Source organism: Gobius niger (genome assembly GCF_951799975.1).
Source record: "Gobius niger genome assembly, chromosome: 2".
NCBI lineage: Eukaryota > Metazoa > Chordata > Actinopteri > Gobiiformes > Gobiidae > Gobius > Gobius niger.
The window spans coordinates 17,440,283-17,456,001 of record NC_136853.1 but is presented as its reverse complement, the minus strand read 5'-3'; the positions used below and the strand labels follow the sequence as shown (position 1 = coordinate 17,456,001).

The following is a 15,719-nucleotide window of genomic DNA, read 5'->3' as shown; positions in this document are numbered from 1 at the left end:
ACACAGTACACACACAGTACACACACAGTACACACACAGTACACACAGCTGAGAGGGGCACAGGCTTCACGTCACTTCAAGAATTGTAGATTATCTTTAGTGTTGACAAAATATCACAAACATGGGATTCAGGAGGCTAATTCTTTTACAAAGAACATGGCCATAGTTAGTTCTACTATGTAAACCTGGTTAAAGAGTGTTCTGTGTCACGATGTGGTCTCCTTTAATGATTGTTCGGATATGTGTAAGTAATAGGCCCGCTAATGCTAGTGTATGCAGTGCTGTAGGCTTGGAGCTGAGCAGTGAAGGGCCAGTTATTACTGCAATGATTTGTACGGTAGGGCACAGGGCACGTTTGGAAAAAGGGTGAAGGGTATTGTTCATAAATATGACCTTCTGGCTCGTGGAGGTGATGTATCGCGGGCTCTGATGCTGTGCTCTTGGCAGAGGACCTGCTACTGTGACTGGATGATGGAGTCGTGAGTGCAGCGTGGAGTGTGGACCTGGAGCCACATTTGTGCAGCAGCTCAGCCCTTCAGCTGCTCTCTGACCATGGCGTGTGTTCAAGTAGTTTTAATCGCTCTGTGCGCGGTCCGCGCGGCTGCGGAGCGGGACATGGAGGACAGTCCTTTCACCTCCACTGCTGATGCACTCGACTACAAGGACCCGTGCAAAGCTGGTAATGTGGCCTTTACGTTTGTTCTGTTACCAAAGAGGACTGATGTGTGACTTTGATCTTTTATCTAAAATGACCGTGTTCACCACAAACTATTTTAAATTAAAGGGGAAGGTCTCTGTGTCTCCACTGAAATGAAGGGAAAAAAAGTATTATGCCAACTTTTAAATATATATAGCCTATATATATATGTATATATGTATGTATATATGTATATATGTATATATATATATATATATATATATATATATATATAGATAGATAGATAGATAGATAGATAGATAGATAGATAGATAGATAGATAGATAGATAGATAGATAGATAGATAGATAGATCAATCATAACATTTTCTTTTATGTTGTAGTGTCTAGGGAGTCAGTGTCGATTGTAGCCTGAAAGTTTAAAGTTGATCAGAATATCATGGTCAAAATCCAGTACTTCAAAGGTAAAGTTTGTATTATTTGTATTTTGTTTTAAAAAACAATGAATAATAATCCTGTTCCAGTGTCACTTGAATAGGCTTTAGTATCTAAGTTACAATTTCACTTTGTTATGCTGCTTTTCCAGGGCTCTAATGAGCCATCACTGTTTACATAGAGACTTTCTCCTTTGCCACGCCAGGGCATTATTTGGCTAATTGAACGGCCTCCAGCAGGTCGGGCTCCCTGTTCCTTGCTTGAGGCAGTTGCCTGGAGACTGAGGTCAGTGCCACTGTGCCAGAGCAGCCCGAGCTGGACGGGGGTGAAAGCCTCTCTGCCTTTGGCTCTGGGGCGTTTTGACAGGGGTGACAGTCATTTACAGTCACCCTCTGCATGAGTGAGTCCACTTCAAAGGCAGGACTTTTTTCACTGCTAAATGAGGAAAATAAAGCTCAAAACATTGGGTTGTGCTTAAACATGTAGCTGTGGCCTACGCAGGACGTCCATAAAGGCTCAAAGATCACAGGCTGGGCAAGAAAAGTACAATAAGAAAGAACGCACATGTAGTTTCATTCACCAAGTTATGAATGACTTATTATCAGGCAGCTGTTTGTAAAGGTCTTTGCTCCCAGTTATCAGTTTCTGCACAAAGTTTACCCCAGTTCAGTTGAGGTGATTAAATATCAAACATTGACGAGTGCTTATTTGTCATTTGTATTCAAAACATCCCTGCCTTATGTAACTTCATTTGCTGAAAAGCATCAGTGGAGACATACAGTACGCTCACCATAATGGCTGCAAATATAGATGTAAGTTCAGCATGAGCCACTAAATGAATATAATGTATTAATAACATGCACCTTCATTACAACATATAGTGCAACTAATAAAATTGTGCAAGTTGTTGTGGTAGGAAGGAACACTATTGTCACTGTCTGGTAAAATATTCAGAGCACATTAGGTGGCACCGCAGCTGCAGAAGCCTTTCACTACATTGGAGCGTGTGTGTTTGCTCATCAAACAAACACACTGATCCCTGCTCAGGCCTCCTTTTCAAACGTCAAATCTGCAGTGGGATCACGCGGAAACGTTGTATTTTGATGTTTAAAAGAAAACTATATGTTTATGTATGTGGGTGTATCCTTGACCTTTGGAAGGTGTGTACAAACCATGACTAAGTGCAGTTCACTTGTTTAAGACTTTTTGTCATGTAAAAACTATTGTGTTCTTCTTAGTTGCTTTTTGGGGAGACATTGCTCTGGATGGAGATGACCTCAGGATGTTGAAAGACTTTCAGAGAAATGTCCAACACACTTTGAACCGCACTGACTCAGGTATCCGCAGTGGACAACTTTTTGATTATATTAAACTATTTCATTGTATAATTGTATAAGACTAGACTCTAGAAGTGACCTGTCATATCCCAATGGCAGAAAATGGGACCACTTCGACTCATAACAGGACAAGGAGTGAAAAACCATATAGTGTCCATCGCTGGAGGAGGGCAGCCACCTCCAGACCAGAGCGGATCTGGCCAGACGGCATCATCCCATATGTGATTAGTGGAAACTTCAGTGGTAAGGGTTCAGTGAAGGCTGTACTGTCATTGTTGTTTTATAATTGCATATGATTTCAGGTAGCCAGAGGGCTATTTTCCGTCAAGCAATGCGCCACTGGGAGAAATACACGTGTGTAACATTCCTCGAGAGAACAACTGAAGAGAGTTATATTGTGTTCACATACAGACCGTGTGGGTGAGTCAGAAATAAACATTTTAATACGAAATTTACACCAGCACACACTCATCAATTATTGGAAATAGTACTTGCAATTATAGGAGTAAATCTGAGCCAACCATGAAAACTGCCAGGTTCAATGATAGATTCATGTACAATGTATTTCCTATTGGAGAAAGCGGTCTTTTATAATTAAAAAACATGTATATGAATTATCCTATGTATATGAAAAAATTTATATTTTTTAATGCCCTGCAGGTGTTGCTCATATGTGGGAAGGAGAGGAGGAGGCCCTCAGGCCATTTCCATTGGGAAAAACTGTGATAAGTTTGGCATTGTGGTGCATGAGCTTGGCCATGTGGTTGGCTTTTGGCATGAACACACTCGTCCAGACCGAGATGAGCATGTGAGCATCATCAGAGACAACATCCAGCCAGGTGAGATTAAACCAGACTCTGCTCCGTTGCAAACTACAGTATCATTATATAATGAAGTTTTGTGTTTCTATTACAGGTCAAGAGTATAATTTCTATAAGATGGAGCCAGGAGAGGTGGACTCACTTGGGGAGACATATGACTTTGGAAGCATTATGCATTATGCAAGAAACACTTTTTCCAGGTTGGTGTTGTTGACTACTTACTTACCATAACAAGACAGCATTATGTATTCATTATTTCTTCCAAAATACACATGATACCACCAAAGTTTAGAGCTTGATAAAATCACAGTATTAGCCCAAAGAGCCATCGTTCACATGTCAGTGTTGATATCCATGTAGGAGCATCCTGCTGCTTCAGCTGCACCTCTGACACACAGCCTCTACAGTAAACCTCAAGGGAACCATACAGAGATTAGTTTCTGTATCGTGGCTGCAGTCCCTTCAGCCTCATGTTACTTTCATTGTGTCTCATACGTCATGTTCCCCTGCTGAATTATCGGCTTTAGTTTTTATGTTCATCACTGTGTTACTGGTATGGGTCGTGGAGGCAAGCCAAGCTAAATAAAGGCCTGGCAGTTGAGGCTTTGTTGAACAATTTGAGCCTGAGTGGCCTTTTTCTCCACTGAGCCGACTGGCACCAGCCAAAGGCTCCATTCAGAGCTTTCTGTTTGTGCATGCCTATCATTCATAGGCCCATCACCATGGGAACAGGCCAAAAAAAGGGCTGCGATGCCACTGACATCATCACATCATCATATTATCAGGGTGTTGACCTGACTCTGACACTATGTGTGACATTAGATTGGTTTAATTTATGATATTTTTACAGAGGCATCTTTTTAGACACAATCCTCCCTCGATATGACGTTAATGGAGTTAGGCCATCGATCGGTCAGAGGACCAAACTCAGCAAAGGCGACATTGCACAAGCTCGCAAACTTTACAAGTGCACAAGTAAGAAGTTCATTGTAAACTAAAATGTTCATTTTAAATGGAGAGCAGCTGATAGTTTGTTCATTTGTTATTTGTTGTATATTGAAAGTGACGATAATCTCCCCAACTTTTTCTGGTGTTTTTGACAGAGTGTGGAGACAACCTTCAAGACAGTAGTGGGAACTTCTCATCCCCAGGCTTCCCCAACGGCTATGCCGCCTATGCTCACTGTGTCTGGAGGATCTCTGTCACACCAGGAGAAAAGGTTTCATTGTTTGTAGTTCAAATTTCAAACCTTGACAATATTTTGACAAATTATATTCATCGCAATAATTTGGAAGAAGCCATCAGAGAGTCACTGAGAGATTTACACATGTTTTGCTGACAAAGCCTGACACTGACAGAAACACATGGTAAATGTGCAAAAGTTCAGTTTTAGTTAATTGGATTGTTCATTTTACTTAGTTCTGTTTCAGTCTTATTTGGACCTCATTTTAAGTCACAATTTGCAGGAAAAAAAAACTGCTTTCTTTTTTTCATCCCAGCTCTTGCAGGCTCTAACTGTCGCTGTGCCCTTGAGCAAGACACTTCACCCACCTGGCCTATGTTTGATTGTAGTGCGTGGGTGCTTGTGGTTGGAGGGGCCGAGTGGCAGTCTACATCAGGGCAGCAGTGACTACAATAGTAACTTACTACCACCAAGTGTCCAGTGACTGAATAGAGTTCGGGAAATTCCACAGTTACCGTGGAGATCGGCCATCTTTGCAGCTGTTAGCATACATTTCCATTGACTAACATTAGCTAAAAACAGTATAAAAAGTGGAGAAAAAAGCAGTTGAACAACTCTGTTAGCTGCTGAGTTACTGCTGGTAATGTGAACAATAACTCCAGTAATTTAACTTTTAAAATCTCCATTAGTTTACAATTGCTGCTAATCCCATAATGCTTAGCGATATGACGTTGCATTCCCGAACTCTATAAGTAAGGGATAATGCCCGACGAGGTGTCCATTCTCAGAAATAACTGGACGACACGGAGGCTTTGGTCCCACAAACTGAAACTGTTCATTGGGTTTCTAGTTTTTTATTATTAAATTAATGTTTATTGCAGTTTTATGTCATTCTCAGATTGTCCTGAACTTCACCTCCATGGACTTGTTTCGGAGCCACTTGTGCTGGTATGACCATGTTGAAGTCCGTGACGGTTTCTGGAGAAAAGCTCCTCTTAAAGGTCCTTTCTTTTGTGACAGTAGTCCCGTTTACAGCACAGTAATAACATGGTAATAGAATGCTTGTGTCAGCTCTTTGATGCACAGGGGTTTTCCGTAAAAGACAAACGTTCTCAAGCCGCCATTTCCTACTGGGTTGTTAACGTGAAACATTATGCGCAGGACGTTTTTGTGGAGACACACTTCCCGATTCCATCATTTCCACCGACAGTCAACTTTGGATTGAATTCAGAAGCAGTAGCAATTGGGTGGGCAAGGGATTTTCTGCAGTTTATGAAGGTTTGCCCTCACTGGAAAACGTCACTTTGTTGTATGAACCAATCTGACGTCTGACTCTGCGTGTAGCTATTTGTGGAGGAGACGTCAATAAAGACAACGGTCAGCTCCAGTCTCCCAACTATCCCGATGACTATGAGTCCAACAAAGCCTGCGTGTGGAAGATCACCGTGGCTGAGACGTTTCATGTGGGCCTCTCCTTTCAGTCATTTGAGGTAAGGTTTTAATACCTTAAACCGGTGTATTGTGGGTATTGTCAAGTCGGTTTAGTTGTCTTGTATGTTGTGTGTGGAAACTGGACGATACAAGACAACTGTACTATTAACTACTGTATGTGTGTGTGACAAATAAAGTAAACTAGAAGTAGAGAAAAGAGCCGTGGGACAACTCCGTCAACTGCCCTGGTAAATATTCATCAAACACAACATCCCGATGCTTCGATATGATTGACATCTCCAGTACTTTGTATGCTAGATTCTTCATTGTTGTCCCGAACTCTATCTTTTCGCTGTTGTTTCCTGCCTAGATTGAGAGACATGACAGCTGCTCTTATGACTACGTGGAAGTGAGAGATGGTGCATCTGAGGAAAGTCCGCTGATTGGCCGTTTCTGTGGCTATGAAAAACCAGGGGACATTAAGAGCAGCTCCAACAAGCTCTGGTTTAAGTTTGTATCTGACGGATCCGTCAACAAAGCAGGGTTTTCGGCAAACTTTTTCAAAGGTCAGGAAGACAATTCATTACATCTACTTAACTCACGTTTATGACATATATATTCTACTATTTGTCTAGAGATGGATGAGTGTTCGAGGCCAGACAAAGGCCAGTGTGAGCAGCGCTGTCTGAACACACTCGGCAGCTACAGATGTGCCTGTGACCCTGGCTTTGAGCTGGCAGCTGACAAACGCAGCTGTGAAAGTGAGTCTAGACAGCAGCCCCTACCTGTCGCTCTGTCGCTCTGTACTAACACTATAGTGCAGTTATGTGGCACTACTGCAGTATGCCTGCTTATGCAAAGGAAACTATCCACACAAAAGAGATTTATCCACAAGGGGGCACTGTTGTTTAAAACAAGTTCAATATGATGCACAAACCCCTACTGACCGTAACCATCCCAAACAAATGCTCTTTAGGCTAACTGTTATATACATTTTTCTTATTTTTGAAGCGACATAAATCCACATTTTGTCCGAAAATGTTCACTTAAAAAAAAACGTGAGCATTTGAAATTACTCATTATTTTATAGTCTTTTATAACTTGGATAGTGATGATCTTTTCTGCTTAGATGATGAGTATGTTCAGACCCTAAAGACAATGGGCCCAAACATACAAACATAAACATACCTGACACAGAGAATGTGGACCTTGTTCCAAGGCATCTATTGATGTGCTTATAAACGATTAACAAACTTACATTAATGGTGTAAATGCTTAGAAATTATGAATGATTTATTTATTAATTACAAACTTTTTTTACTGTGTACTTACTAAATGTATTTCTTAAGGCGTTGAGACCGTTTATTACATAATGCTGTGTTAAAGCGGTACTAAGTAACTTGTTTACCTTAATAAATCCTTTATGTAGTCTCTCTGGGGGTAATACAAGTGTTAATGGGATGATTGGGGGGTCTTTCATCTCCCCCTGTGTCTCTGACCAGAGCCAGCCAGGTTTGAGTGAAAAATATTATCTCCATTGTGTCTTTGGATGAACAATATCCCTCTCTCCCTTTGTCTTTTCTGTCAGCGTAGTTTTTACTCTCACGGACAATTAATGAGTAAAAAAACGTAACATGCTACGACACCTACAGTGGCGCTTATGGCCTCTAGGGGCATGAGTCACTTAGTTCTGCTTTAATACAAAGTGTAACAACTGTCATGTTTTCACAGGGCTGCAACAAACAATTGCAGTATGAGTAGTGTTATCCCTAAAGTTGATGTCTTCCATCAGCAGCTGCCTGTGGTGGGTTCCTGACAAAGCTCAATGGTTCTCTTTCCACACCGGGCTGGCCCAAAGAGTATCCTCCCAACAAGAACTGTGTCTGGCAGCTGGTCGCACCCATTCAGTACCGGATCACGCTGGTGTTCGATGTGTTTGAGACCGAGGGAAACGACGTAGGTTTGACTGACCAACACGGCTCTGCTCATGAATGTTTGATTTCTTTGATTTTCAGTGTCATACATTGGCTTCTAGGTTTGCAAATATGACTATATAGAAGTGCGCAGCGGGCTGAGCTCAGATTCAAAGCTTCATGGAAAGTTTTGTGGAGCAGAAAAACCAGAGGTGATCACTTCTCTGCAGAACAATATGAGGATTGAGTTCAAGTCAGACAACACAGTGTCAAAGAGGGGCTTCACAGCTCACTACTTCTCTGGTGAGAGTTATTCATCAAATACTAAACTCAAACACAGAATTATACAAGCATTTATTTTATTACAGATATTTGTTAGCTTGAAAAAGGCCTTAAAAATGAACAAACAAACCTGTGTGTTTGCTGTGAGTGGCTCGCCTCTCCTGAGACCTGGCTGTAACTTTACTGGGAGCAGGGAATGTCTCCAGCTCTAAATGCTGCTAAATGTGAGGCTTAAATGGTTCGGCCCTCATCCATAGACAGTCTTTGATAAGCCACTGTATTGCATGGCTGGCAACAGAATAATGTCACGCTGTGTGGCTTTAAAAATGGAAATGAAAATTAAGAAAAAGCCTACATAGTTTAATGTATTGCGGCACTGATTATTTTTTAATCATTTACAGATGTTGACGAGTGCTCCAAAGAAAATGGTGGATGTCAACATGAGTGTGTGAACACGTTTGGAAGCTACAGCTGTCAATGCCGCAGTGGCTTCGTGCTTCATGACAATAAGCACGACTGCAAGGAAGGTATGCAGCTTTCACCATGACCCTGATATGTCTGACTCACTCATCAGGTGCAATGCATACTAGAAAAGTACACCTTTAAACACCCTAATGTTCACTATGAACTTTCTTTACAGTTACAAGCAGAGGTGGGTCATACTCAGTTACTCAAGTACAAGTACTTGATTCACTTTTTGAAGAAATTGTACTTCATAGAGTAGTTTCATCATGCACTACTTTTTACTTCTACTTGAGTAAAATTATAAGGAAGTATTTGTACTCTTACTTGAGTAAAAGTAATTGTTACTTTTTCCCTTGTGAGTAATTATTTAAGTGGCAAATGCCTCATTTTGATCAATAAAGCAGATGAAGATCCTCGTGCACCTTGTTCTCTAGATTCATTTTGTTTTCCTGTGTTTCGTGCCATTTTCTTGAAATTGTCCTTAGAAATATCACGATTTCCACATGACTTTAAGTTTTGTTTATGGCGCCATTGAATAAATTGATAAATCAGACTTTTACGCAAACAGTAACTCAGTTAGTCACAGTACTCCAGTAACATTTTCCTCATGTATTTTTTTACTTTTACTTGCGTAAATGTTTGGGTCATTACATTATTTCAGTAACGTTACTCTTACTTGAGTGGATATTTTGGCAACTCAACCCACCTCTGGATGAATAAATAATGGGTCAATCAAAACAACTTTCAAGGTGCATTTGGTCAGGCAGTAGGAGATCCAGCGCCATCTGCTGGAGCGGTGCCGAATTGCGCTTACATTTTTTAACCTAATACTCCCGCCATTTACAACATTCTGATTTCCGGACATAACTTTGGAACAGAAAATGATAGAGACTTGCGGTCTTTTTTGTTGGAAACTAGGGATGAACAAGCCCTCTCATCCTCCTCCAATAGAACTGTTGAGCGTTTCGTGATGCACAGGTGGCACAGACATTCAATCTTGCCCAGGGCGCCAAATTGCCTCGGCCCGGCCCTGTTGCTGCTGCAAAAATATGCTGCTGGCCCTGCTGGCCATCCTCAGAAGTATCACCAGCCACGCCCCCTGCACCAGGCAGCAGGGGGCGTGGCCAGTCTGATGGACCTGTCAGGACCATCAGTGTCTGACCAAATGAACCTTGAACGATATACTGTAGTAGTAACAAATAGACACAATGAATGTTATTAATAATCAATAAAGAGTATTTTTTTTTGCATATACACTGTGTTGCTGTAGCTATAATGTAAACATCTGTGTTTCTCTTCCCAGCGGGCTGTGATCATGTTGTAAACAGTGTTGTGGGAATAATCAGTAGTCCCAATTGGCCTGATAAATACCCCAGCAAGAAAGCCTGCACGTGGTCTGTGTCCACCACTGCAGGCCATCGCATCAAACTGGTGAGAAGCTTTTACATGTTTGCAAGGTTGGCTCTCAGTCGTCCAGGAATTATCCATCATAGTTGGGCTTTTTTGGTCTTGTCTGCGAGAAAGCAGGCTTTACATGTTCTGACAACAACAAACACTTTCATCGATGCTTTTTTATCAAAGGAAGGCTAAAACAAGGTGCACTTGATCCAATCAGCAGCAAATACGGCATCATCTTTTACAAACGATTCCAGATTTACAAATGCTCAAACTTCATTGTCAGCTGGACTGGGTTGGTTGAGTAGGGGACGTTTCACTGCGATCTTCAGAAGATTCTTCTCGCTCTTGTAGTCAAAATGTAAAACACACAAGCTCTAGACATATTTACTCTCTCTTGGGAGCAGTGGTCAGGCCTGAACTTAAAGGGATATTTCAGGATTTTTGACATAGGGCCTCATTTCCTAGTTATCTAGAGTGTTGCTGGTACCTGGAGGTATTTTTTTCGTAATTCATGCAGTTCTTATGTTTGAAGAGTTTCGTGGCGCTAGGCCAGTGCTAGGCTAGTGCATTTCTATGGTATCAGCTAGCCTGCATTAAAAACAGTCTGACCCGCTCCACAGTGTACCTGAGGCAAATCACTTATAACACCAGACTAATGATATAAATATCTGTGTCCATAGAATAATTTTTGGAATAAAACTGACCTTGCATCACATGAATGATCGCATTTTGAGGGACTATTTTCTAGCAGATCACGCCGCCGCTGCGTAGCTTAGACAACCACGAAGCTGATGCTGCTCAAATATCAGGTATTTTAAAATGGTTAAAATTATTCTATCGACACAGACATTTATATGGTTAGTCTGGTGTTATATGTGATTTGCCTCAGGTGCACTGTGGAGTCAGACTGTTTTTAATGCAGGCTAGCTGATACCATAGAAATGCGCTAGCCTTGCACTAGCCTAGCAAAACGAAACTCTTCAAATATAAGAACTGCATTACTTACAGAAAAAGATCTCTCCAGGTACCAGCAACACTCTGGATAACTAGGAAATGAGGCCCTATGTCAAAAATCCTGAAATATCCCTTTAACTCCTGCTTCTTTTTTCACTCGTCATCTTCTGACACTGACCTTATTTAATACTCTAGATCTTTAATGAAATAGACATGGAGGCCCACCTGGAGTGTGTTTACGATCACTTGGAAATTTATGACGGCAGAGACGCCCGTTCCCCAATTTTGGGCCGTTTCTGTGGCACTAAGAAACCATCTCCTGTCATCTCAAGCGACAACAAGATGTTTCTACGATTCTTCTCGGACAACTCTGTGCAAAAGAGAGGTTTTGAGGCGTCATACAGAGCAGGTAAAATGAGAACTACAACAACAACAATTACAACTAAGAGCTTTGCGTAGACTTATGGGACTAAAAATGCAGCCCTCTTTTTTACTCTGATTTTGTGGTGGTGACTTCCTAGAATGTGGAGGAAACCTAAAAGCTGAGGTCAAGACCAAAGACTTGTTCTCACATGCCCAGTTTGGAGATAACAACTACCCCGGAGGATCTGACTGTGAGTGGGTAGTTTCTGCTGAGAAGGGCTACGGTGTGGAGATTATCTTCCAGGTGTTCGAGATAGAGGAAGAAGGCGACTGTGGCTATGATTACGTTGAGCTGTATGACGGGGCAGACACCAAGTCTCCGAGGCTGGGGCGCTTCTGTGGCTCAGGGGTAAGAATCATATACAAGACACCCTGCTCAGCCAGTTAGTAACATGTCTTATGTCTGTGTGTTTCTATAGGCGCCAGAGGAAATCTACTCGGCGGGAGATGCTATTGTTTTGAAGTTTCATTCGGATGACAGTATCAATAAAAAAGGCTTTCACGTTCAGTATATAAGCACAAAGTTCCAGGACACATTGCATGCAAGCTAAACATATCGTCGACCTAAAATGAGACTCGGACCCTAACATTAAGTGGGACACACCCAGCTGCAGACGAGGAGTCGAAGTATGGACCGATGGAAACCACAGACACCAACCCAAATACTTCACATTCACTCCAGCTTTGTGCCGCATAGGACTTTAGTCAGTAGAGAAAAGACGTTTTAAACTAAATCTCTGAAAACTACTAAACAACATGTAATGCAGTGTCAACATATCATTGTGTAATGTTTTTTTTCCCCTTATTTTGTTCTGCATCATTACTTATAAAATTGTGTGCATTAACTGAGATTGTTTTGCTTCTTGTGGTTACAAAAAATATCTGCTTAAAATGTGTGTCTGAGAATCGTTTCCTTTTTTTTTTTTTTTTAATCTTTTCAACTTTTACTGGTCACATGTCACTCTTCATGATGCATCACTACATTCAGTGAATCAATAGCTTTTACACATGATCAATCTAATGTGAAATCTTTGAATCCAGATTTTTATCCACCCCCAAAAAAGTGTTTTAAAAAGAAGGTAAAACGAAGGGAATGTGTACAGAATGATCACAGTTTTATTGAATGCCTGGTAGTTCATCACTGTAATTTAAAATAAAACTTTAATTGAATAAAATAATCTTGTAAAAAGAGCGGTGGTGACACATTCTTCCCTCAGCGTTGTGGGTCCCAGCGATGACAATTAGCTGGATCTCCATGCTTCTCACACTGTTTCTTTTCTTCTAGAGTCAGCAAACACAAACCCACTTATCACAAAGCAGTATCATTATTGTCTTTGTTCACAGCTCATTAGATTTTTGGAAGAAAGACTTTGAGAGGCTCATTCTCATGCACTTTATCCAAAAAGCCTAAATTAAAGTAAGGATAGAGAGTCTCGGTAAAGTTCTCTCTGAAGGTGTACAGGTGTGTCATGCTTTCAGCATTATAAAATGACACCAGGCCTCTCTTGTAGTCTAGGTACACTCCGATGCGGGCCAGAGGCTCCTCCAGGGACAGGACGGTTGGGGGTGAGGTCCCAGCCATGTATTGGACCCCATAGGACAGAGACAGGGTCCAGAATCCGTTGGCCGGCAGTGCCTTGATTACTCCTTTCCTTGGTACAGACTCGCGGGCCACACCCACTGTCCACACTGTGCTGCTGTACACCTCAATCTCCCAGTAGTGGCGCCCGTGGGTGAACCCCTGGCTGCCCAGCAGAGACAGAGCAGCGTTGAAGCGGTCCGGATTGTCCTCCACTGTGTGGTTGAAAGTCTGATAGCGCACACAGGTGAGGGACGAGGTCAGGCTCAGCCATGGGTTGGCTGTGCTTGAGTTAAAGGTGATGGCTGCAGGCACTGCAGACAGACAGTATTTCAGGTAGGTGGTCTATGCACAAATCTGATTTGACCTCTGACATTTTGACATTTACAGTGAAGTACCTGGATAAATGCTTCCTTTCATAGACTTCCACACTCTGTACTGAAGAGGCCCCGCAAAGCGCCCCTCACACAGACTGGGAGGTGTAAAGCTCGGTTTCTCAAACGTCAGCAGAGGCCTGCCAAGAAAAGCACATGTCCAACAGTGAGAAGCCAAAACAGAACAGTAACAATGAAATGTTCCCATGCTCACCTTTGCAGCAGTGCCTTGATGCCCTGGAAAATGCAGCGACAAACCGGCAGGAAAATGAGAATGATGATTAGTTTTGTTGTATCTCAAACTAGAGAAGTCTTTTTCCACATTACATCAATGTCTGAGCTCACAGTATCCGCCCTGTGAGAGCTCCCTGCGGCCTGGGGAAAGTCCCACTCTATGGGCCAAAGCGGGGACTTGTGCCTAAACTCCTGATCCTCTGATCAGCGAATGAGATCACAGCCCTGCTTCCTGTCGAGCCAAGCCCAATGTTATTATTATGCCATTACGATTGTGGTTGTGTCAGCAGTATTTAACATCCATCTGATGTGATTGATGATCTCTGTGAACTTGAATCATCATCAGGTTTCTGTCTAAGGAACGGTGAACAGGAAACTCCAACCAGTCACACCCTGCTCTGGAAATGTGATTATAAAAGCTTCATAACGTGCACTGCTTGAACCTTTATTTTTATGTAACAAAACACTCATGGAAACAAATGAGTTTTGAATGGAAGGCTGAGTGTTTTTGACTGATTGTTGACTCATCACTTTCCTGAGCACTTCCAGATGGGGCACATATGGGTTACTGTGTGTCTCACCCGGAGCAGAGCGAAGGGATCCTGCTCATTCAGCTTGTCCTCAGTCTCCTGGACGGCTCTCTGCAGGCGCGAGATCTCCACACAGAGCAGTGCCTTGTGTTCGTCCAGTCGAATCAGCTCTCTGCGCTCCTCTGTCTTCAGCTTCACCTGCAGCAGCTTCTCCTCCTGGTACAGGAACTGGTGCAAGTCGCTGAACTGGGCCTCTATGCGTTGCTTCAGGTCGGCCGTGTGCTCCTGGTGAGGGACATGAGGGATAGATATGTTCCTGGTGTCATAGTGTACACATGCAGGCTGCTCCACGCTCGCTCATGAAGGAGGAACAATAGTCTACAAACTGTGTGTCCAGCAGACACTACAGACTCATCATTTTCATAAATTAAAAGTATAGGTAATTCCTTTCATTGGAAACAAAAAAAAAGATCATTTTGGAAAAAGCTTTTAGTTAAACACTAAATATTACAATACCAATTATACGCTTTCCTCAAACCTTTTTTATAGCTTCAGCAGATATGAAATATAAGCTTTCTGTCTCACCTTGAGTTTTCTGACCTCTTCCTCTGCCTCTCGGTCACACTGAAGTGCAGTGTTGAGTTCAGCTTTCAGAGAATCCATGGAGCTGTTCAGAGATGCCTAACAAAAAGACAACAATGTTACTTTTGAGTCTCATAAAGTCCTTCATTTCTGGGAGCAGAGAGTTTGTTTATTTAGTCGGGACAAACAGTGACTGACCCTGTATTTGAGCTCAGCCTCCTGCACACACACCATGGTGTGGGAGCGGTGTTCCTGGGACAGTCCACACACCAAGCACACCAGCTCTTGGTCCTCCTCACAGTAGAGCTTCAGCTCCTCTCTGTGTCTGCTGCAGCGGGGCACAGGCTGTCGCTCAGGGGCCTTGACCTCTGGGAGCAGAGGCCCAGGGTCGCCCTCCTCCAGTCCATGACAGTAGCTTTCCACAATGTTGGCCACAATGCGGTTGGGACGGTAGCTCTGCCCGGGATACACCTTCCTGCACTGAGGACAGGAGCCAGTGCCCCCCTGTCCAAGTCCCCGGGGGCCCATCCAGTAGCCCTCAATACAGGTCTGACAGAAAGTGTGGTCACAGGGCAGAGACACAGGCTGTTTGAAAAGGTCCAGGCAGATGGAGCAGGTTAAGTCCCTGCTGATCCTGTGAGCAGAGCTCTTGGAGACCTGGCCAGTCAACGGCGCCTGCCTCAGCTTCTCCATTGCCGTTTGTACCACAAAGTCCCCCTCCTTTGGCCTCCACACTTTCTTCTCAGGCTTTTTGCCCTGGTTTAGTCTCTCTAAGTTTTGTAGATAAACAGTTTGGATTTTCTTCACGTCTTTCTGATTCTTGCTCATTCCGTTGCTGTAGTCAGTCGTCTTCCTGAAGAATTTGCTGCTCTGGTGCAGAGTGAGATGTGGCCCCTGGTGTTTTCCTGTTGAATGTGTGCCTGTGGGGAAGGGAAGGGGGTGGATCCTCAGATCCACAGATATCCTCTTCCTCCTCTCATTCACGTCAGGAGCGAGGCGGGACATGGGTTTTTCAGCTGGGCACGTTTCTTTGGTGAAGTCGGGGCTGTAGATCTCATGACATCTTGCCTTTGAACTTTTCATCTGCAGTTAAGTGACCGCAGAAAAACGTAAATGACTAA

At 42.9% G+C, this 15,719-nt stretch overlaps 2 protein-coding genes across 3 annotated transcripts; one reads left to right on the top strand and one right to left on the bottom strand.

The window, feature by feature from the left end:
- Nucleotides 1-271: 271 nt before the first annotated feature.
- On the top strand, nt 272-12,228 carry LOC306959244 (bone morphogenetic protein 1-like). Of its 2 annotated transcripts, none has more exons than XM_079551309.1 (20): nt 272-679; nt 2,331-2,429; nt 2,529-2,672; nt 2,732-2,849; nt 3,090-3,268; nt 3,345-3,450; nt 4,101-4,225; nt 4,354-4,469; nt 5,332-5,434; nt 5,595-5,711; nt 5,778-5,923; nt 6,235-6,430; nt 6,500-6,625; nt 7,660-7,820; nt 7,900-8,080; nt 8,461-8,586; nt 9,828-9,955; nt 11,072-11,285; nt 11,398-11,648; nt 11,719-12,228. In XM_079551309.1, the coding sequence occupies exons 1-20, from the start codon at nt 553-555 to the stop codon at nt 11,848-11,850; spliced, it is 2,895 nt and encodes a 964-aa protein (XP_079407435.1). In that variant the 5' UTR covers nt 272-552; the 3' UTR covers nt 11,851-12,228. The 2 variants fall into 2 exon arrangements, with proteins under 2 accessions (XP_079407435.1, XP_079407434.1); XM_079551308.1 differs by having other exon boundaries at nt 273-679; nt 7,657-7,820; nt 11,719-12,227.
- A 196-nt stretch (nt 12,229-12,424) lies between these two features.
- trim69 (tripartite motif containing 69) lies at nt 12,425-15,686 on the bottom strand. The gene is made up of 6 exons (XM_079551575.1): nt 14,797-15,686; nt 14,602-14,697; nt 14,068-14,301; nt 13,467-13,489; nt 13,277-13,392; nt 12,425-13,192 (listed from the first exon to the last, which is right to left on the bottom strand). Exons 1-6 carry the CDS (start codon nt 15,679-15,681, stop codon nt 12,648-12,650), a joined length of 1,899 nt encoding a protein of 632 aa, XP_079407701.1. The 5' UTR covers nt 15,682-15,686; the 3' UTR covers nt 12,425-12,647.
- Between the last annotated feature and the right edge of the window lie 33 nt (nt 15,687-15,719).